Source organism: Fonsecaea nubica (assembly GCF_001646965.1).
Source record: "Fonsecaea nubica strain CBS 269.64 chromosome Unknown Scaff30, whole genome shotgun sequence".
Taxonomy (NCBI): Eukaryota; Fungi; Ascomycota; class Eurotiomycetes; order Chaetothyriales; family Herpotrichiellaceae; genus Fonsecaea; species Fonsecaea nubica.
In genome coordinates this window covers 160,022-183,186 of record NW_019173703.1, presented here as the reverse complement: position 1 = coordinate 183,186, position 23,165 = coordinate 160,022, and the positions used below count along the sequence as shown (strand labels likewise).

The 23,165-nt window shown below is 52.4% G+C and overlaps 6 protein-coding genes across 6 annotated transcripts; 4 read left to right on the top strand and 2 right to left on the bottom strand.

Moving 5' to 3' along the window:
* Positions 1–895: 895 nt before the first annotated feature.
* On the bottom strand, positions 896–1,570 carry AYO20_05289 (hypothetical protein; the record flags this gene model as incomplete). Its single annotated transcript, XM_022643583.1, has 1 exon — positions 896–1,570. The coding sequence occupies one exon, from the start codon at positions 1,568–1,570 to the stop codon at positions 896–898; it is 675 nt and encodes a 224-aa protein (XP_022500451.1).
* A 3,912-nt stretch (positions 1,571–5,482) lies between these two features.
* On the bottom strand, positions 5,483–5,905 carry AYO20_05288 (L-lactate dehydrogenase; the record flags this gene model as incomplete). The annotated part of the gene is made up of 1 exon (XM_022643582.1): positions 5,483–5,905. The coding sequence occupies one exon, from the start codon at positions 5,903–5,905 to the stop codon at positions 5,483–5,485; it is 423 nt and encodes a 140-aa protein (XP_022500450.1).
* Positions 5,906–7,302: 1,397 nt separating this feature from the next.
* AYO20_05287 (hypothetical protein) lies at positions 7,303–8,140 on the top strand (the record flags this gene model as incomplete). Its single annotated transcript, XM_022643581.1, has 2 exons — positions 7,303–7,399; positions 7,458–8,140. The coding sequence occupies 2 exons, from the start codon at positions 7,303–7,305 to the stop codon at positions 8,138–8,140; spliced, it is 780 nt and encodes a 259-aa protein (XP_022500449.1).
* Positions 8,141–9,448: 1,308 nt separating this feature from the next.
* On the top strand, positions 9,449–16,035 carry AYO20_05286 (hypothetical protein; the record flags this gene model as incomplete). Its single annotated transcript, XM_022643580.1, has 2 exons — positions 9,449–15,873; positions 15,936–16,035. The coding sequence occupies 2 exons, from the start codon at positions 9,449–9,451 to the stop codon at positions 16,033–16,035; spliced, it is 6,525 nt and encodes a 2,174-aa protein (XP_022500448.1).
* Positions 16,036–16,636: 601 nt separating this feature from the next.
* On the top strand, positions 16,637–17,434 carry AYO20_05285 (hypothetical protein; the record flags this gene model as incomplete). Its single annotated transcript, XM_022643579.1, has 2 exons — positions 16,637–16,901; positions 16,971–17,434. 2 exons carry the CDS (start codon positions 16,637–16,639, stop codon positions 17,432–17,434), a joined length of 729 nt encoding a protein of 242 aa, XP_022500447.1.
* A 558-nt stretch (positions 17,435–17,992) lies between these two features.
* AYO20_05284 (hypothetical protein) lies at positions 17,993–21,894 on the top strand (the record flags this gene model as incomplete). The annotated part of the gene is made up of 3 exons (XM_022643578.1): positions 17,993–18,098; positions 18,153–19,891; positions 19,939–21,894. 3 exons carry the CDS (start codon positions 17,993–17,995, stop codon positions 21,892–21,894), a joined length of 3,801 nt encoding a protein of 1,266 aa, XP_022500446.1.
* Positions 21,895–23,165: the final 1,271 nt, after the last annotated feature.

Below are 23,165 nucleotides of genomic sequence, written 5' to 3'. Positions count from 1 at the left end.
GCCTAACCTGTCATTCTTCTCAAGTATTGTAATTTTTGCATTGGGAAGCTGGTTGCTCAAGTGGAAGGCTGTGGCGAGGCCTGTGAACCCTCCACCCAGAATGGCTATCTCTCGAGCATGCGGATTTGAGGGAGGAAGAACATCTTGACCCTCGGATTGGGGTATCCTGACCAAGCCATGGCTGGCGGATGAATGAAACGTGCGAAGGCGCAGTAGTGGCTGCCCTCGTCGCTGGAGGGCGTATTTTACGGCATTTGAGTAGGGAGCATTACAGACACCCACGCGCATATCCAGTGGATACACACCGAGCGGTGCATGCGGAAGGGCGCTTGATAGAGCTAGAGGGGAGTTGGAGGCAGGCAAGCAAATTGATGTGGGCGTCGGAGTGCAATTGAAATCAACTCTTCCAAACTTTTGGCGTGATGATGCTGAACCATCTCGGCTCAGTTGCCATAAAACTACCCCCGCTTCCACACGCTCAATGCCCACCATGTACCGAGTACCACGTTCAAGTGTTCGCCAGGCGTAGTATGGCATCCGCTGTTTTGAAGCAAGCTTCCCAACGAACCGAAATCACGGCATCGACATCGTGTCACCAGATATGCCGCTGGCGCCGCCGCAACTCATCCAGCGTCACGCCTGGGGCTGTACACAGCGCGCAAGTCTCTCCCAGTCCTGAGTCATGATGACCCTCCGTTACCCTCCGCCTCTTTCCCACATCATACGACGACTGTGGCGACTGCGGAAGCCTTGAGTTGTTTGGCGAGTTACAGGATCGCAGATAGATGCGATGATCGTTGTGGTCTAGTCCCATTTCTTCACCTTGATAACAGCGTGGACTTCAGAGATGCGTCGACAGAGGATAAATTAGCGGGCGTATTATCCAGTCAATCGATCAAGTTGGTGGAACCGTGACTTCGTTTCCAGAATCAGCTGTGGGTGCCTGCAATTCCGGACCATCGTAGCCCAATTTCTTCAGATCCCGCAGCAGCTCGCCTTCTTTTCCAATCTTCATGACCTGGTCGTGCGACAGCTTCTCGCCAGCCGCCCGCTTTTCCCTCAGTTCACGGACTGCACGTAACTTTTTCAGTTGATTGCGAATCTTCTTCTGTTGTTCCATCTCAGCGTCGGCCGCCAATGCCTCATTAGTTACCAGCTTCGTAGGATCGTGCCAGTTCTCCTTGCGCTTGTCTCTCTCCGAGATCTCAGTCTTTTGCATAGCTGAAGAAAGTCCATCTTCTGCATCCTCTGCTGACACTCCCGCGGCTGCTTTCTTGCGCGCCGCCTCCCTGCGTTTTGCATTCTTGCCCATTGTGGAAACCTCACTCTTAGTCGCCGTCACCGGCTCTGCTCCCGGGACGCCGCCTTGACCTCTGTTCTTCCATGCTTCGGCACTCCTGTTCTTGTAGGTCTCGACGTCTTCTGGCGGTCTATATCCCGGCCTCACTCTGATCTCTTTTCTGGTTGAACCATCTGCCCTTGTCGAAGACGGAATATACGAGGCACCATCTGCAGAGGTCTCTATGCCGGATTTGCTGGCTCGAGGCGTGCCAGAAGGTGGATTCGACATCGTGGAAGGCAGAGCTAGCCGCGGAAAGCGTGGTTTGGCGGCTTGTACGCGATCAGGTGGGCGTCAACATGGCGAGATTGCTGACCTCTCCAAAGGTTCCACGTACAAGCAGCCGAAGGCTTCCTGAACTAGAACGTTCGGACAGCGAAAGAAATGCGCTGCGAATAATTTCGGTGGCTTTTGTGGACCTCGCAGCAGCGGAGGGGAACATGAAAGTGAATCGACGGCTGCGTCCGGTGGATCTCCAAGCGAACCCCTCGCACCCGGTGCGTATGTATTATTTACGCCATATCCGGGCAGTTCTCTTTGTCCACGTCAGCACATCCTCGACACCGAGGTACGCCACATGCTTATATGAGAGCGGCAGACATTCACTAAAGCCTACTAAGTTGGCGACTGTCCTTTTCGACACAGCCGTTTTTCACCGACCCTCTTAGACGGATTGAGTACTTAAAGTGACGCTATCTATACTTACCCCCCTATCTAAGGCAGCGGCGGGGGCACAAAAACAGTACGAAGTGGGTATGCAGAAGAGGGATACAAGCAGTATCAAAGGTCCTTGCGAGGACGATCGCGACAACCCAAAGCAGGGCCACCGTATGCGAGACATATGTTTGGCGTCAAATGAAGCCAGGCTCTGTAAATGCACAACAGTGTTACCTTGTCTTCCATTCCAGCGTCCATAACTTTTCATTTCTCAAACAGTGATATTTTTCAAAACAGAAGGTGCCGATATTGAGGACATCATCCAAAGCTTTCAACATCATCAATCAGTCAATCCAGCACGTATAGTTTTTGTGTGATGATGAGTACCTGAAAAGGCGACAAATTAGAGAGTGTATCAAGTGACGAGCCATTTCCAAGGTACATGTACTTGCAGGGCACAGGTTGACAGCAATCTATATAATAATACTCTACTTGTGTATGTGCACAATGAGATAGGTACGTGGCACCCATGTGGTGCTCGTCGAGGTAGTTTAGTAATACGCAGTATCCCTCTGGTAGTCTACCATGCCAAGTATGCCAAGATATACATCGGCTTACCTGCCATTCGGGTCACCTGCCTTGGCCTTTGAGCTCTTTGTCGCAAGCTCTCATGAAGGACCTGTTCACAATCGACTCCGAGTTGCTAAAGAACTTGCCTCGCGTTACCCTCGTTGACAATTCCAAGCTTTAAAAAACAGCTACACGTGCAAGATGCCTGCTGTGGTGAGTTGCCGCTTCTTGGAATTTCCGGCACTGTTTAAACTCTGGCTGACGCTCGCAGTCTCAAATTTCCAGCGGCATCTTCAAGTACGATCTCCTATCCTACAACCTAATCTCTGCTCCTGCTCACTCCTTCACAGTGGCCTGATGCGGAAAAATGCCACCTGGCTGACGACCATCTTCCTTGGCGCCTTCACGTTCGAGCTGTGAGAGCCTCTCACGCGAATATTGATATCTGGAAGCTGATGAACTTCGCAGGGCATTTGAGGGTGTAACAAACTCTATATGGGACAATTGGAACAAAGGTGTACGTGCTCGATACCCTTGACCTCCTCGACTCGCAGATTCTGACTGGACACAGCGGCAATGGAAAGACATCAAACACCGATACATACAACAAGCTGAAGAAGAGGACGAGGAGTAGTTTGGACGCTACAGGGTATTTGAAGTATGGAGTCAAACTCAACAACCGTGTTCCCCAAGGGAGCGTGGAAATAAAACTCGAAAAAACTATGTACATAACAACGAAGGATGAGAACAACCCTGAAATTGAGGCCATTTTCCGCCATTTTCCAGCCTCTCTACCTTACCATTCCCTACGTTTATCGATGTGATGCAGAGAGACCGCGACTTCGCCTCAGACAGACTTCAGCAACATCAGCGTGACAACCCGTGAGCTTGCTATCGAAAGAGTATCGATGATTTTGGTGTCGCATCATGAACGGTTGGTGGCGGCATAGCTGTCCTTGGAAGGCGGCACACTCCGGATGGGGACTTGAAGGGCCTTTAGGCCTTGCTCTCTTGACTACGGCATGTGGTAGGTTTGGACAAAGTGGACAAATTTGAGCTGTTGATTTCCAGAAGGTGTAGCTCCTCTATCCCATTCCGTGACAACACCCTAAACATCAGGATATGTATAACGAGTCCCGAGCTCAACATGTCGTGTTCTCAATGTCTTCCCATCCAAGAACTCTCACTACTTCACTCCTGGGTGTGTTGTGTGATCTGAAATGACTCCCAGATTGTCACGCCGCCATACAGAGTGAGGCAGTCCGACGAGGGAGCGCTTCCATCCTTTCATCTGCATAGACTCATCTGCATAGACTGTCCGAGGACTAGGACCATGGTCTTGACATTCCCACTCACGGGTACCGACGAGTGGGAACTCAAAGCTCGACAACCAGTGAATGACTGCGTTGCGAGTTTGGGTGTTAGAAGGCTATGCGCATCCACGACATCCGAGTCCGACCCCGATCTAATCCCTTCCCATCGTCTTCCTGACATGGAGGAGGCTTTCTTGCCTCATCCAACGTATCGACGATTGGAACTTGGTGCATCTATTCGTTGGTATTTGGTATTTATCGGGCACTACCGGGTCAAAGGCCGAATGCGCTTCCCAGTCAGTCATGGAGCCATGATCGACCGACAGGCAAGATATCACAATGTTCGTTTCTCGTCATGGAAATTCGGAGCAGAGTTACTCACTAGACCTTGGCCCCCGCAAGACTGCGGCCGCGAGTTCTCCTCCCGTCTGGATGTCTCGCGGTCGCCATGCACACGAGCTTCTCGGAGTTGGCAACCCCCCGGGGGGAGGGGGGTGTCTATCGGCGGGTTATCACCAGACCATTAGTGAGCGCTACATTCGGCTGTGGCGTCTTTCAGCCCGGCCTGTCCGCTACGAAAAGACGGGATCACGATCTGGCCCATGTGGCCACACTCCAATGTCGACGAAAAAAGCTCCCTGGGGTAGTATGTTCGGGTTTTGTCTAGAAACATAACATAGGGTTTTGTCATTGCTGCATGCTCGTTCAGAACAGCGCTTTCTACCATGTACGAAAGAAAAACAGCGAGATCTGAGAACCTGGTACGAAGGTACATATAATACCTCGCGTGCTCGCACACCTGCGCAGTTCCAAAAGGGGTTAGCTCCGACAGAGCGCCGGGGTTTGCCAATGAGAACCAGTGAATGGACCCGCTCCGTCGTCGCCTGATTCCCCTTCATTGATCTGATTCGTCCCGGCCACATCTGGGCAGAGGTGCGAGGGCCTCACACCTCTGCCCATTAATGACAAGGTCCATTCTTCCGGTATCCCTTCCCCATCAAGAGTGTTCGTTCAACCTACTACTTACCTCGCCTCGCGTTCGCGTTACTGCAAAACGTTCAGTCCCCCAACGTCTGCCCCTCCCGACTCGAGGCTCCATCCAACCTCCGTAACCCCCCTTGACCTGCGGTGTTACAGAGAACAGCTCCGTGAAGCTCCTTGTGTCTGGTGTTTGAGAGCATGATCAAGGGAGCCTGCGATGCCTGTGAGGGTCGGGGTATTTGCATTGTATGCCCTTCATCTGACAGAAATAGCAGGGGTCTTGTTCGTCGCATATAGTTCTGCTCAGTGAACAGTTGTCGCAAGGTACTTTTTGAAAGGTCAGCAGCCAGCATTTTTGGAGGATGCAGGTATAGGGGGTCAACTAAGAACAAAGCGTACATTTGCGGTTCCCTCTTTCGTGAGCCGGCTCTCCGTCCATCACCGACCGGTCGAATACGCACTGTTCATTTGCCTGCCGGCAAGCGGAGCAGTTGAGCCTGCGGTCACAGAGAATTTTGTTTTCGTGGCACCGCCTGCAAGGGTCTGCCGCTGGTCAGTACACACGGACATCGTCACAAAAACAAAAGCTTACATTTGATGACCTTGGACGCTCCCGCAGGCGTCACCTGCGTGTCCCAAACACACTCAATGTCAAGTTTCGTGCAATAGGCACAGGGCTGCCCTTGGGGACATATTCGTCGAGCTCTTTTGCATGGCACGCAATATGGAAGGCCTTCTCGCTTTTTTCGGGCCGATAAGTTAGGATAGATACCAGAGCCAGCTTGGGAGGGACCAGCTTGGGAGGGACCAAGGCGGGAAGGACCAGCTTCGGCCGGACCAGGGCGGGATGGGCCAGCTTGGGAGGGACCAGCTTGGGAGGGACCAGGAGCCGAGTGTGGATTCGAAGAAGATGGTCCACCGTGTGGTAGTGCTGGATTGCTGCTACTCGCAGGCGCTGTGGCCTGAAGAGGAGGGTTTTCTTGGCCCTGGGGATTCTGTAAGCCGCCATGGGCCGGGGGACTTTGTGCCGGAGAAGGGGAGGCATTGTGAATCGATGTGAGCTGAGCATCGTCATTCGGCTGATCCATGGGGGACTCCTGCGCTGGAGCTGAAGGAGCTGCTGGATGAGGAGGAATAGGAGGCGGCGGCTGATGGTGAAGATTCGTACCGCCGCCGCCGGCCCAGCCAGCCAGAGAAGAATGGCTACTCTGGGGGACCTCCTGGCTCTGGGCGTGCTGAGGTGTCGCAGGAGGAGGTTGGTAGGGAAGATTCGTATTTCCGCCTCCGTCCCAGTTAGCTAAAGAAGAATCGCTACTTCGGGGAATCTCGTGGCTCTGGGCGTGCTGAGGTGTCGTAGGAGGGGGTCGGTAGGGAAGATTCGCATTTCCGCCTCCGTCCCAGTTAGCTAAAGAAGAATCGCTGCTTCGGGGAATCTCATGGCTCTGGGCGTGCTGAGGTGTCGTAGGAGGAGGTGGTTGATGGCGAGGATTCGCATTTCCGCCTCCGTCCCAGTTAGCTAGAGAAGAATCGCTGCTTCGAGGAATCTCGTGGCTCTGGGCGTGCTGAGGTATCGTAGGAGGAGGTGGTTGATGGCGAGGATTCGTATTTCCGCCTCCGTCCCAGTTAGCTAGAGAAGAATCGCTGCTTCGGGGAATCTCGTGGCTCTGGGCGTGTGTGGGCGGAGTAGGAGGAGGAGGGTGATGGGGGAGATTTTGCTGGTGGCCACCAGCTTTCTGATCTTTTATAGCTTGTTAGCATACGAATGCACAGTGTAGATCATACAAGTTCCCTTACCACTCATGGTGCTATAGAGTCTGCAGACAAGGCTGCAGCATACGTGTTCAAGAGACCCCGAGTGCCTCTGACAAGTACAGTGTGAAGAAAGCAATTGCCTTGCTCAGGGTCAATACTGATACATTTATACCGTTCCATAGAGCATCCCTTTAGCTACTGGCGCTCTCATTGTACCCATTTATAGTAGATGAACATCATTAGACACCCGCGGCCGCATATACCGAGACTGTGGTCTATATAAGTCCACATCTAAGGAAATGCGGCCCCCATTTGCACCTGTAGGGTCGAGGCGTACCAATCAATAGGCTACCTTCCCGTTTCGGCTAGCATACTGGGTGAGCCCTAGAACTTCCTGGTCAAGTCCCGGTCCACTCAAGACTTCTATCTCTAACTATTGCTGCTCATATGATGACAGAGTCGTACGGTTCCGAAATAGGTATAATCCACACAGGTGGGAGAGTAGGCGCAGGACGTGAGTGCCCAGGGCGAGAAGAGGATTTAATCTAGACTATTCTCATGCGCTTTGGACAGTTTCCTTGGGGTGTTACTTTCCGTTCAAGAATCAGCGATTGATTTGTACCTCAGAGCCGTCCACGCATATACGACGCTTTTACGAGCCGCCCCTGTACCCTTCCAAGTTGTTACAACATGGCAGACTACGAAGAGTCATACCAAACGATCGATGAACTGGAAGAGCAGCTCGAAGATGCCATAGATGAATACATCAAGGCTCATGATGACCCAGGTCAGTGCACGTGGTGAATTCCTGGAGCGACTTGATGTGCTCATTTTAACATGTACAGGAGAGGACAAGGACGAAGCCGAACGACACATGGCTCTGCATCACCACAGCAAAGCAATCGCCTACACCGCGCAGGAGATTCTCACCCATGATCCCAGCCATTTGGAGGCGCAGAAGTTTCTAGCGGTCTTTTCGTTGTCGCTCAACGGACAGTTTCAACCACATCACTATAGGGCGCTGGGATTGGTAGAGGAAGATTCGGACCTTGAAGAGCTCGATCACCATCCGTGGAAGAGCGAATATCTCCCGGACGAGGACCACTCACACCTTCTTAATGCAGAGGATGAGCCGATAGACGCCCAGCATGATGATCACCACCACCACCACAATGACAATGGCGAGATTGATACTCATGCTGATTCTCACAGCTTGAACGACGGCGACCATGCACATGAGGAATGTGACTTTGAGAAGGTCCAAGAACATGACGGGGACGAGGAGACTATGGGAGGTGATGACGACGAGCAGGGTCAGTATAGTGGCGACGAGGGTCAGTATGGTGATTTTGACGGCGAGTACGCCAACCATGAAAGCCACTGCGACGGCGATGAGGACCAGTATTATGGTGATGACGGCGACGACGCCGGTCATGAGGGCCACTGGTATAGCGACGAGGGCCACTATAGTGGCGATGATCAAGCTCGAGGGCACATCTGGGCCCCCGATGAACTGTGCTCGTCATGAAGCTAGAACAATGCGCATAACGACCTAACCTAACCTAAGCACTGTAGTCTCGCCATATCATCCAAGAACACGTAGCAATATCCACAGGATGCAGCTGGACATATCTGGGATGCTCGTCCTTGTAGGACACAATAACATTTGCAGTAACAGCGAGGGAGATCCAAAGAGGATGGGGATCGGGGCGCTGGTCAATATCACGGCCAGTGAGGAAGACGAGATCGCGCCGCCCTGAAGAGTCTGACTCGACGGAAAGGGAAGGTACCTTGTGTCGAGCTAGCATTCTATTAGTCCCTGTCGGGTCGTTGACACACAAAATAGTCTCCTGAACCCCGCCACGCCCGTGGCACGCCTGGTCTCCAAGATCGCGCCTGCCAAGGTTACTTCATCGTGCGACAAAGCCTCCTGACACGCCTCTTAAACGCCACTAGTTCAAGTCGCCTCAGGTTGTCAGCAAGTACTTGGTAGAAAGAGGGAAGAAGTGGCTCGAAGCTGACCATAGTAACCAGGTAGGTGGACGAGTTCGCACAAGGGTTGATGATATACAAAGTGATCCCTTCGTAGCTGCTATTGAAAGTAGCAGCGGGAATTCTCATGAATATATCTCCTTTGGTACCTATGTAGATATTGAGAAGTTCTCGGATGTATAGCCTGAGCGGGGCAGACTAAGCTAGTCTGGAAGCGTATAAATACCGGCGCCGCCTTTGCGTGTCAAGTGGTTTTAGCCTAACCTGCTCTCCGCCCTGTGCTGAGACAGTCTCTCATCCCTCTCTACTACAAGTCCCCGTAGATATGCACGGTATGTCAGTGTCGGGGTTTCGTCCTCTCGCAACCTCGAGGGTGAGATAAGGGGTATACGAATACGAGTGAGCTCCAGCATGTATAGGGCGGCGTCACTCTCGTCCCCAAAGGAGGGTGAGCCCGGAGCAGTTTTTCCGCCCAGATGAGTCTTGGCGCTGTACCGAGTTAGCACGTTGGCATGTTAGTCTCATAGTAAACCGCATCGAAGCGTTCGTCACGCTTCCTTCCCCTGCGCCAAATTGTCTCCTTCTTTTCCTTGCGTCATTCGATTTTCTCGTGATCCCATATTCTCCGACCCCCGATCACGCTGGGTGAGTACCTAGAGTACCGAACTCGCCGAGTACAGATTGATCCATTCAGCCCGTAACGGTCGCATAACGCTCCCGCCCTCGTCATCAGGTGGCTGCGATTCCTCAGAGTCCCTAGCCCTCCGACGGTACCCGTTCTCTACCTTCACGTCTGGCCTCTGCATGTCCCAATGTCGGCAACGGCCAACACGAAACCCTCGTCATGACCACGCCGTCCTCGAGCCTGGACCGTCAACTCCGCCAGGCCCTCTGCGACCATCCCCGGCAGCATGACTATCGCTACAGCGCCAGTGCAAGCAACAGCCTCCTAGAAATCCTTTTTCGCGCCCTGACCAATGACCGAGCCGATTACCTGCACGACCTCTTCCCAGAGGGCTTCCCTGCCTCATACAAGCTGCAAGACGCACAGGGAGTACAAGAGAACGCCGAGTATAGTGCAGCAGCCAGAGGCCATCCATGTGGGCACATTTTCAAACCAGGAGAGGCCAGCTACCACTGTAGCACCTGCACCGACGACACGACCGCCGTCCTTTGTTCCCGTTGTTTCGTTGCAAGCGACCATGAAGGCCACCAGTATACCGTCAATGTCAGTGCTGGAAATAGTGGATGTTGCGATTGCGGGGATGATGAGGCGTGGAAGAGATCGGTGAAATGTGCCATTCATACCGCAAGTGACGACTGGGCAACAACCGATGAGCACGTCTCTCCATTGCCAGGAGATTTGCAAGAGTCTATTCGCAGTACCATTGGCACAGTTTTGGACTACTTTTGTGATGTTATATCTTGTTCTCCCGAGAATCTGCGCTTACCCAAGACGGTGGAGTCGGTGACCCAAGACGAGGTGAAAAGTCGGCTGTCCGCAGAGCATTATGTGTCGGGAGATGAAGTCGAAACCAATCCTGATTACTGCTTGATCATCTGGAATGACGAGAAGCACACTGTACGTGAGGTACAGTCGCAAGTGGCCCGAGCGTGTCATCAACGCGAGGCGTTCGGTCTGGCCAAAGCCGAAGAGGCCAATGACATTGGCAGAAGTCTGATCAGGCACTCTCGTGATCTCAAAGAGCTCACCAGAATGGCCAAGATTATCGAAGAAATCAAAGTTACTGTCACCATCAGGTCATCCAGAGACACCTTCCGGGAACAGATGTGTGGTACAATCATCGAATGGCTTGCCGATATCGCGGGTTCCAGCATCGCGGGGGACAGCCATATCCTACGGCGGGTCATTTGCGAGGAGATGCTCCAGATATGGAGGATCGGAAGTGAGGCGTGGAACGCCAAAGTGGGAAGAGAAGATCTGGATGATCATGGCGACGAGGACGATCGCGACTACAGAAGGAGGACAAGACTACGCCTTTTCGATCCCATTCAATTCGCAATGCAACGCGCCATGGCGGGGGAAATCCTGGATGAGGATGAAGCCAGTGACGGCAACGAGACCGGGGAAGTGGACGATGACGAAGAGGATGAGGATGAAGACGACAACGAACTAGTCGACGTCGATGATCGGGAAATGAACGATCTGATCCTCACGGCTACCGTCTTCGACGCGTCGCATCGCTTGGATCTCCTGGCCGAACAAGCAGGCGACGCAGATGTTACAGACGACGCCGAGGAGATGGACACGGACGGTGACGGAGATTTCTTGGATATCGCAGAACGCATGGATATGGATAGACCATCACCTCCGCCGCCAGCGCTTCCTGTTCAAGATGTTGGAGACCCCGGAAACAATGTGGCAATGGGCGAGGATGCTTCTCCCACTGACCCAGATAGCAATGCCAATTATCTCAACATACCGAGGACGCCTGCAACCTCGTCGCGCAGGACACGACACCGATCCACGCCGCCCAACCACTGGAAGTTGGCCCCGTCGGGTCCACCTCCCCAGAACGCAACCATTCCTGTCTACGAAGATCTGACGAAGAACATTCGGGTAGACTCGATGATTCTCTTCGATCTGCGCCTGTGGAAGCTTGCAAGAACGAATATGCGGGATCTCTTCATCAGCACACTAGTCAATATTCCCCAGTTCAAACGTGTCCTTGGACTAAGATTCTCTGGTCTGTACACAACCCTCGCACAGCTCTATCTCGTGGCAGATCGAGAACCAGACCATTCCATCATAAACCTGTCTTTGCAGTTATTGACAACGCCCTCGATCACGGAAGAGGTGATTGAGCGGGGGAATTTCCTCACGAACCTGATGGCTATTCTTTATACCTTCCTGACTACCCGGCAAGTGGGATTCCCTAAGGATCTCGACCCAGGGGCCACCCTAGGTTTTGACGCTGGATCCGTTGCCAACCGTCGACTCTATCATTTCTTCTCTGATTTGAGATACTTCCTCGCCTCCCCATTTGTACAAGCAAAGGCCCGGAGCGAGCCACAGTATCTCTTCCAATTCCTCGACCTGGCGAAGCTGTCCCAGGGCATCTGTCCAAATGTGCGAGCTGTGGGAGAACATGTTGAATACGAAACCGATGCTTGGATCAGTGCCTCTTTATTGACGCGAGATATCAACAAACTCTGTCGACAGTTTGCCGAAGCATACTATGTCTCCAAAGACAGCAGTCCGTTGGCTCTGCGCTCGACCTGGGACGCAATCTCGCATGCTGCAGGTGTCGCAATCATAAATTCTGTCGGGCTTGAACGGCGTCGATTTGAGCAGGCAGAGATTAAAGAATCTGTTCGCTTTCACACCGTGGCCCCTTACGGCTACAAAGTTGTCAACTTTGTAGTGGAGAAGGGCGCCTTAAGTTTCCATCACCCACTGCACTATACGCTCTCTTGGTTATTAGAATGTGGGAAGGATTTTAAACAGTCCATAAATACTCTCCGGGATACTGCGCAGACGTTCTTGTCCCACCTATACGATACCCCTCTAGGACCCCGAGACGCCGCAATCAAAACTGCTCTCAACTCGGCCGACGATGCCCTCCTCGCAATGTTCGACTTTCCCCTTCGTGTGTGTGCCTGGTTGGCGCAGATGAAGGCAAATCTCTGGGTCCGCAATGGGATGAGTCTGCGCCATCAGATGGTCCAGTACAAAAGCGTCGCACATCGTGACGTTGGCCACCATCGAGACTTGTTTCTCCTGCAAACGGCACTGGTCGTCTGTGACCCCGGCCGAGTGCTGGCGTCGATGATCGACCGGTTCGGCCTCTCCGCTTGGATGCGGAATGGGTTTGAGTCCCTCGAGATCTGCGACGACAACCAGATGCTGGACCTGGCGGAAGATTTTGTGTATCTTTTGATCAATCTACTCTCCGACCGGGATGCCCTCATTTCCGACCGAGACAACCCAGAATCTCAACTTCTTACGCTTCGAAAAGACATTGCTCATACGCTCTGTTTCAAACCGCTGTCATACTCTGACCTCTATGCTCGCCTAACGGAAAGAGCACAAGACCACGAACAATTACAAGAAGTCCTTGAGCAGATGACCAAATATAGGCCCCCAGAAGGCCTCCATGACTCTGGCTTGTTTGAGTTGAAAGAGGAGTACTTGCAAGAGCTGGATCCATACAACTCCCATTTCACCAAAAACCAGAGAGATGAGGCCGAGAACATCTACAAAAACTGGATGAGCAAAAAGTTGCACAAGCCACCGGAAGACATCGTGCTGGATCCCAAGCTGCATCCTATCCCCTGCGAGGCGTACGCCAATCTCTGTGCCGTTGTCAACACCACTCTTTTCGCAGATGTCATCCACAAGGCGCTGGTCTACGTCGCACACGGTCATAAGTCTAAGGCTGGTGTTTCGGCAACACGCGTTGAAGCCTTTTTCCAAATTGTTCTCCAACTCGCGCTTATTGCTACGCTGGAAGACAATTCGACCCATGATGCGGTTGATAGCCCCTCCTTCATTCACCATGCCATGAAGCTAGAATTCGAATCCTTCAACAGCCCACCATCCACCATAGTTGCGGTGCTATCCAAAATATGGCTCATGGAAGAATTCAGCTCTTGCCGGAGCAAGATCAGACATATGCTACGGCTGTTCCATCAGAGCTTGCCCGACCAGTTCACGACGGCGACACGAAACTTGGATTTTCCCTCTGGCAGATTTGACACAGCTTCTCCTGCCAACCTCGAAAACGAGATTGAGGCCAAGAAGAAACAGGCAATGGAACGAAAAGCAAGAGTCATGGCTCAATTTCAGCAGCAACAACAAAGTTTTATGGACAAACAAGGCATGACCGACTGGGGAGATGAAGACTTGGAGTCCCCAGATGAAGAGCTGCCCAAATCCACTGAAATGCGGCACTGGAAATATCCTGCGGGACTATGTATACAATGTCGTGAAGATACGTCGGATTCGAGATTCTATGGCACGTTTGCTATGGTCACCGACGCCCACATCTTACGGGAAACAAATACGGATGATGTCGACTTTGTTGGTGAGCTCTTTGCGATCCCGGACAACCTAGATCGCTCTCTCGAGAATATCCGGCCATTTGGTGTCTCGGGATCCAATCATGAACACGTGAAGCGTCTGACGGCGGATGGCCAGGAGGTCACCGTTGATTTCCAAGGGCTAGGTAAAGGCTGGCCACAAGGGTATACTATGAAGGGCCCCGTCTCGACCAGCTGTGGGCATATCATGCATTTTACGTGTTTCGAAAACTACTATCAGTCAATTACACGGAGGCATTCGCAACAGGTTGCCAGGAATCACCCTGAACGGATATCCTTGAAGGAGTTCGTCTGCCCGCTGTGCAAGGCGCTTGCGAATACCTTCCTGCCGATCGTGTGGAAACATTCACAGCAGTCCTACCCCGGAACGCTCGAGGTGTCGCAAGAGTTCGACTCTTTCTTGGACAATAATCTACCATCAATCGATGCGCCGACTGCCGCTCAAGATCCCTCTTTCAATGCGCATGCTTCACAGACCTACTTGCAGACGTTGGCAACATTCTCCAACAGCTCACTGGCCCCGGCCATAGCTCGCTGGCAATCAGGTGATCTCACAATCAGTCCCACAAGTCAAGCATGGGCCGAGCGACCGGAGCTTACCGCTTTCGCCGAGCTCTCAAGCATCTACGGTCGCCTTCGAGAAACTCTGGCGATTGTAGCGGCGACCAGCCGAGTCGTGGCTCCTCGGGAAGACTCGTCCCTGAACCACTTTCAACTCCTGGTCGACACATTGGCCAATACCATAGCTTCCGTCGAGATCGGTCACCGGGGCCGCGAGGCCGAATTTGGCACTTCGCTGTTGACGAGCATACCGCAACAGACGCTCAGCCACCTACAAACGCTGTCATCGACCTTGAATGCTTACGCCGCTACAGGTGCCTTGACGGTCCGTGGTTCTGTCGAGACGCAGTACCGAGAACTTTGCGACCGTCTCGAGCGTCAGCTTGTTGGAACATCGGGAAATACAACGCCATCGCCCGAGTCCGAGAAAGAATTGCCTCTCCTCTGTTCAGATCCTTTCCAGTTTCTGGTCCAGGCAACAATGGTGCTTGGGCCCATTCGAAACCTACAGTTGCGACATGTTTTACAAATGGCTCTGACTATTGAGCTCCTCCGAGTGGTTGTGGCTTTCTTACTCAACTCAACCGCCCTCCTGAAGGTGGGTGAACTGCTCACTCAAAACCAGATCCGTCATGCCACTATTCCAACCACGGAAACAGAGCAGCTACGGAGCGTGGAAGACATTGTTCTATGGGCATTACAACAGATCCGACAAACCAACAACGGTTACGACATTCCCAATAACTTGCAGCAAATGTCACCCAGTACAGCAGGGATGTTATTCAAGCTATGCAAGGTCTATGCACTCGCTTTTCTACGTAAATCCGCCATCTTCTTTCACGTCGCGCATGGTGTCGATTTTCCCACCACAGCTGGCTCTGAAGCAGGGTTGTCGGAGCTCGAGCGTCTGTGCCATCTCTTACACTTGCCAAATATTGATGACATTCTCCGGTCCTTTGGCGAGTACTCGACTTCGGACGCTCTGAAAAATCGGGCAGGCATCTGGCTTCAGCAATGTATACAGTTCGAAGTGAAGAGCAAGATGATGCTTCAGCTTGTCGGGGTACCCATGCGCCCGCTGGGTATCAAGTTGTTGCATCCGGCACCGTTTGAGTTGATTGGGCTTCCAAAATACTTTGATGTTCTGATGGAAGAGTCGCACAAACGCCGGTGTCCTACCACGGGCAAAGAGGTGTTGGACCCTGCCCTCTGCCTATTTTGCGGCGAGATCTTCTGTTCGCAGACTGTCTGCTGCCAAACAAAAGATAAGCGCGGCGGCTGCAATGCGCATGTCCAAAAGTGTTCGAGCCCGATCGGCATGTTCTTGTTTATCCGCAAATGTCATGTAGCACTGCTGCATGTCACAAAGGACCCCAAAGCTGGCATTCAAGATGCTCTCCTCCGGCGAGTCCAAGGGCTGCCACCAAGCTCTACCATGAGCCACGGATCGTTCTTCCCAGCACCATACCTGACCAAACATGGGGAGACGGATTCGGGGTTGAGATCGAAACACCAGTTAATTCTCAACCAGAAGCGGTACGACAAGCTGTTGAGAGATACGTGGTTGATGATCAATGGCAGTGTGTGGAGCACAATAGCTAGGAAGCTGGAGAGTGAGGTCAATGCCGGCGGATGGGAAACACTGTAAACACCATCGAAGGATACTGGGAGACTTGATGCATCATCTGGAACTATTGACCACTCAGTGCTGTGAATGGAGGGAGTAATGGTTATCATGCGACTACGACCAGGCCTGGCAAGGGCTTCGGAGTGGGCCTCTGGGTTGGCTCTGATGGCGTTACATAGGCGATGATCGTCCCAAGTCAGAATGTAGTTTTGGGGGGGACTTGGGCATTGAAGTGATGTACATTGGTGATATGATCATCTAGTGGTATAATACTACTCGGTACTTGTATCATGAACGACGACGACAAGGCTGCCAATGCCAAGGCTTGTGATGGTTTCAAGTGGGCGCTTAAGTTGTCTTGGTTGTTGTAGGATCCCCGAACCAGCCCAGACTGATTGGCCTTGGATGTTTCTTTTCAAGTTTCATCACCCGCAACCCATCTCCAATGGCACTCATCACACTTGATTTCTTTGTCTTTTCGACCCAAGGCCTGTCCTCAGAGACCCTTGGCCAGAGGCAGTGCAGGTGTCCCAGACTGCGTTCGAGATGACGCCGTCCAAAGGGCCAGAGCCATGCAGACGCCCATCTGGTTCAACATAAGCCGAGTCAATATCGCAAGACGACACCGGGCCCCATGTCTTTTCGCTTTCTCGACTCTTCTGCTGTGCAGACCTCCCCTCCATATTCTTACAATTCACACGCCCTTCGAACCAGCTTGCTTCTGCCTCTCCCATCGGCAAACCAGATAGTGCTGGGCGACATCACTCAGAGGCTAAAGCCATGACTTCGTCACTTCTCCCGCGACCGCTGCTGCACGTCCATGCGCTTCTCATATGCCTCGATCTGCTCGAAAACTCACGGGTCCTGGCGCAGTCGGGTGATGGTGGAGGTGCTCAGGGCGTGGAACCGGGTGATATTGGCTCCGGCCCTGGTACTTCCACAGAAGACGCCGGGGCTGCAGGACCAGACACTGGGTCTGTGAATTTGAGTCGTGGGGCGACCATCGCAATCGCTGTGGTTGTGAGCATCGTGGTCGTCCTTGGTGGTGAGTCTGCCCCTTGAGTGTGGTTTTTGACTCGAGCGTCCTGACGCAATTGACTCTGACTCCTTCCAGTCACAATGACCGTTCTGTTTTTCCTGGCAAAGAAGAGACAGTGGAAGATCAAGGAGACCATCCGACGGTCAGCGAGGAAGGTCACAAGCGCCGTCAAGGCCGTAGCCACGCCAATTACGCCCAAGAAAATGACCTTCTCTCCGGTCGAGAAGAGACGGCGAATGGAGGATACACTGAAGAATGCGAACAATCAATTACTCCAATCGAAACCGAATATGACCAATGACAAGGACGCAACAGGTGGAAGCCGGTCCTCGTCGACGGGTAGTGGTCGTGACCTTGAGAAGGGACTGCCAGATGGTGCCGTCAGGGTCGAACCCACAGGGGACAACGGCTCGGTGAAGGCCAAAGGCAAAAAGAAGGACAGAAAACGCCCGAGACCTCCCAGTGTGACCATTCCGTCTTCGACCTTCGAGATGGACAGCCCCAAGACGCCCATGTGGAAGAGGGTGTTTGGCCGGTAGACTTTGGGCGTGAGGCGTCAGGAACGCCCTGGAACAAGACCCCTGGCCGGGAGCAAGACGTGATCACGAACAACTTCAGGTGGAGTACCAACACGTATTGATATCGAGAGCATGCCTCGGGAGAACATGTTGATATGTCACACATGCCATATATTGGACAGGAACCATGACAATGAACAGGAGATACAGCCAGCTCAGGGGTTCTCCTCTAGCCATATTTGTCTTGACATTTCCACTCTGCTTGTGATAGGGCCATCTCACATGCGCATGCTCTCGTTCCTCCGATTTTGACACGAGTGGCAGACTATTTCTGCCAGCACGGAACCCAGCTGTCCCTGGATAACCACGGAGGAAGATATGTCCATTGATGCTGTGATTAAAGGGAGGGACAAGGACGTGGTAACAGGTGCAGTCGTGACCTGGTGCTCACTCAGTCTTGGCCTGGCACAACGACTTGAGAAGCTGCGCGGCCACCCACAGCATCTCATTTCACTTTTCCTTGTCATCTCCCCAGCCATGTCCCCTCGACAACTGCACCTCTAATCCAATCCTCATACAATGGCTGGAGAAGCCGAGACGCCACAGTGCCCTCAGCTTCACGTTGGCGATCAGAAACTCAGGGAGGATCCTCGTGGACACGATGCCCATTGCATTGAAGGCCACGGTTTGCTGAATCAAGCTCCATATAGCACCGACACTAACACTGAAATATGTACAGAAGACCGAGCAATACCCTCCGAAATGACGCCCGAGGCATCTGGCAAGGATGAGCCGATTCCTCAGACCACTTATACCTCCCAGCTTCCCCTTCCTTCACAAGGGAGACAGGGAGCCGAGGCTGTATCCAGCGATGAGGTTCAGTTCGACTTTGCACCTCTTCAACAAAACCGCTTAGAAACCCAGTATCCGGAGCGTCCCATTGGCGTCGATCACCGGGTTGTCCCCAGTCCAGAATCAACACCGACACCCAAGGTCCACAGAATAATAGGAGCAAGGCCTGTGGGACACAGAGCAACCAGCTCAGATGTAAGCTCGACCGACGAAACCAGAGTTTCAAAGTCTCCAAGGACACGCCGTTCGAGAACAATCTCAAATTATCGAGAACGTCGGCCCCATGACGACGAAACGGCCCCCACGCAGCCATCAGACGAAGACATGTACTTCTTTCTCATGTCTCGAGCACGCGAAAAACAAAATACTTTTGAGAGGCTAGTGGAGCGTCTTAAGCACGAAAATCAAGATCTGAGAGAGTTAAATGAGCAGACTGAAACCGAGCTTCGACGGACTATCAACGAACGAGACGAATGTGCCCAGTATTCGGAACTTCTCGCCCAGAGCTTGGTCGCTTTCAAAGAAAAGTACTGTAAGCTGAAGAAATGGGCTCTGGAGACAAACAAAGACTGTGAGACGCTACAACAAAATGCCTCAATGTTCCAACGGACTCTGGCCGGGTTGACTAAAGACCGAGATTACCTGTTGACCCAATTGCATGAAGTTCGATGCTCTTCAGACTCAGCCTCAGTGCAAATGGAGAACCTTCGGAACGGTGTCGGTGCGGCACAAGCAATGGCAGAGAACAGCATCGCAACGATCAAGCAGCTGAGTGCGTTCGCCACGGCCCAAGACGACCATTTGATGAGCGAGAAGCAGAGATGTCGGAAGTTGGAGGCTCACATACTCTATTTGGACCAGGAGAAAAGTAAACAGAGTGTCAGTCTTCAATGCCAAAAACTGGCCACCAATCAAACCCTACAGGATATCTCGAAACAGCTCCGCGAGCTCCGGAATGAGAGAGTAGAAGAGGGTTCCGCGACTGACCGTATTATGGAATCCTTGTATCGAATAGGGTCGGTGACCGACAACAACCTGCTCGTGAAATCAGATCTTGTTCCGCTGAGGGAGGATTGTACTTCAGTTTCTTCATCGCTGACCCAGCTTGAGGATTCGCTGTCGGAAAAGGTTCAGTCAGCAATAGCAAGCCTCAAGCATGACTTGCAACATGACATCTCCACCCAGGTGTCAAGATTGTTATCAGAAGTGCAATCGGGTAGTATCGAACTTACTGAAGCCAAAGCGGAAGTGGCACGATTGGAGGAGAAGACAGGGCAGACTCAACAGATCATAGAGCTCCTTCGCGAGGCGAAGCATGAGGCACAGAAGCATGAGGCGGAGTTGCACAACACCAACAAAGGTCTTCGAAACAACAGAGAGGCAGCTCTCGTTCAAAGTGAGGAGCTCCGGACTTCGTTGAGAACAGTCACAACAAAGTGGCAAACGGCGTGCTCTGAGCTGGAAAAATGCAAGCAAGACAAGAACGAAACCCATGCGGAAGTGATTGATTTGACGATCCGGCTGAGCGAAGCCATGGCCGAGCACAATTGCCTTCGAGCTGAGTTGATCGCAGCAGAACGCACTTTGAGCGAACTCCAGCAACAAAATGAAGAGCAAAACATAGAGGTAAGGATCTCTACCCGGCTGACCAGGACACTGCTAACACCAAGTAGTTGATGAACACGAATGCTCGTCTCTCGAGTCTACAGAGGGATCATGACCATGAGATACAGAGAAGTCTTGAGATTGACGATGAAATGGCGAGGACCAAAGCTCAGGACTTGCAATTACGACGAGATCTCGAGCAATCCCGTGAAGACACAGTTACAGCGGTCACGGCTCAGCAACAGTTGCGAATCCAGATAGGAGAACTCGAACACAGATTGACTGGGGCAGACGATACCGTTCGACAGCTCAAAGAGACCTTGAAGTCCCTGCACGAGGCTACAGCAGAGCTGGAGTCTCTAAGAAAGCAACAATCCTCTCTGGAGCACCTCAAAGAGGAGTCTGCATCTCAGATCCAGCAGATTGCGAACAAGTCCAAGGACATTGAAATACTCCAGAAACAGCTCCAGAGCCTGCGAGATAGATCTACCGATCTCGAAGAACAGGCGAGAGAAAAGGACCGATTCGCCGAGGAAAACATTGGCCTCTACAATGACTTGAAGGACTTGAGGGCACAGATTTCTGAGAACAAGGATCTCCAGGAGAAACTCGTGCAAAAAATCACCAAGATTGCTGTGCTCGAACTTGCTCTTGCTGCAGCTCAGATTCAAGTGGCACAACTCGGCGAGCTAGAAAGAGAAAAGTCTTCCCTCAAGGAGACCATCAAGGCTCTTACAACGGACCTTGAACGATCGAAGGAGCAGTGCGCTCAGATTGCTCTCTTGCAGGAGACCGTAACACAGCGACACAGTCAAATCACCGAACTGAGAAAGGACCTGGCGTCGTTCAGCAATCAAGCCGACGAACTCAAGGTTCTTCGAGCCGAAGCTCAGGAGAAAGGGGAGAGGTTAGCAGCCATGCAACAGCAAATCCTTACTCTCGAAGGCGCCGTGTCCGATGCCACACTTGATGGTAATGAGGCAGAACCCAGTCAGCCGCAACGCAGAGTCGCAGATCGGTCCGGAGGTGCAAAAGATTCCCATCACAACCAATCGCCCCACGCACATCCGCGTTCCAATGGAGGCGATGTCCAATATCCCTTCGGCAACAGTGCTTTGCCCTTGAGTCAGTCGGATCTAGTCACTGCTGCCATACAAATTGTACCCGAGACACAGCTGGAAGTCCAACAGTCCCTACCAGTGAATTCAGATAGCTTTATACTATCTGCAAGCCAGGGCCAGGAAGATAGTAGTGCCTCAGACCTTACTCCAGTTCCGAGTGATCACGGGGAGGCTGATCTCGACGACGTGGTTAACCAAGGCTTTGGTCGCAGTATGAGGCAGTACAACCGTGGTGAAACGCAAGTCTGGCCGAGAGGATCTAGCGGTATCAACCGCCATGAGGAGAGTGCCGAGCGGCCCCCGTCCAGCTCATACGGGTCGCTGAGTGAACAAATGCTTCTGGATCAAGTCAGCGAAAGTGGATCTCAAGGTCCGGACAGTGTCGACACGGTTCAGATCCAACCGACCTTTGCCATGCCTGGAAATAGGGTGATGGCGAAGCAAGGACCGAGTCCCAGGAGATTGAGAAGCGAGCTTCGAGATTACAGCCATCGGTCCACTGCATCTCCTGGGCCTAGCGTCGAGTTTCAAGGCAATCGAGCATCTACACCTGTCATCACACGTGAGCGTGAGAGATATCGACCCAATTCGGCAGCCAAACGTCGAGTAGAGCCCGAGAATGATGAGGTCAAACTCCCCACAGAGAACCCCAAGCGTCTCAAGCGAACAGCTGCCAACCTCGAGGCGCGGAAGTTACAGCCCACCACGCCGAAGCAGAGAGTGGAAAAGTCTTCATCCCGAGGTGCCGTCAGTTTCCGCAAGAGCAGCGGTGGTGGCGGCAATAGCAGCAGCATCGTGGGAACGAATGCTCCGGGTCCTGGCAAGAGTAAGCGATTGAATCGACCTGCTCGAAAAGGCTCTCGGCAAGACAAGTACGCCACGCGGTTCGGCACTGAGACTTGATGCGAAGCAAAATCGTCGATGGGGAAGGATGTGCGAGTTTCTAGGGACAGAGAGCAAGCTACTGACAAAGAAAAGTGATGACAAAAGAGAGTCTGAGCGACGATATTTTGCAAGAAAGAAAGAAAGAAAGAAAGGGAGAAAACGAGACCAAGAAAAAAGACCTCAAGTGGAATATACACCAGCGATTTGTATGTACGCAACCACCATTGTTTCCTCGTTTTGCGGCCTGGGGATGGGAGGATCATGTAGCGGGATTTTCGAGGAGCTTGCAGCGATGGTCAGAGAGAATCATGGTATGAGGTACGTGGAGGTCTTTCCGTGTCAGACTCTGTATGGTACTGTAGAGGGCTATATATGTACCTCGTACTGCATGTATATACAAGCAAATATGACTAGTCAAGAGATATGTTTTGTATTAGGACAGGTCTATCTATCCATCCGTACTTGGTATGCAGCAAGCCGTCTATCGTCATGATACCTACAGAGTGACCAGAGGACAGTAACAGTGGACAGTTGACGCATCAGAACGTGGCTGGATATCAATAGACAGCTAGCATTCCATCGCATCCTATTGTATGACATGAGATACAAGGCGAGGCGAGAGCAGACTCTGTGACTGACCTGTGCCTGTTCGTTCCAGTATCACCTCGTCGTTTCCTTACTTCTCTTCCCTACTTCTCGATCTGGCCGTTTCCTCTTTCAAAAAAAAAAAAAAACCAAACCTCATACTTGGTACACATCAGCTCAACTCAACTCGGCTCGATGACCAGTGGCACAAGCGCCATATAGACTCGCCACACGTTTGAGCTGTCCGCTACCTGCTGCCTGCTGGTTGCTGCGGGTCCACGCAACGACATACAAGACCATACCAACACCAACACGGTCAAGGTGGCTGGTCTCTTGGCGGGTCGCTTCGGTTCGATTCGGCTTTTCCAACTCAACGACAATAATCCCTCGACACTTTTCCTTGTATCATGCTGCTTGTCCGTCCGTCCGTCTGTGATGATGACCGATGGTGCGGAAAGACGTGCTCGGTCGGCCTGACCTCGATTTGAGCTGGTGGGTTTCCCATTGTCGGCGGAGAGTGGAGATCAGGAAAGTGGGAGTGCGAGAGCGCGAGCGAGAGCCGTGTTTTTGCTTTTGTTGATCCGGGGTTTGGGTTTCGGCCGGATGATCAGAGCCAGCGTTGTTCACGTAGATGCAGGCGAGATCAGAGGCTGTGGGAGCTGGTGTTGAGACTGCCATGTGCCGTGCTGGCGGTATTCCAGTCC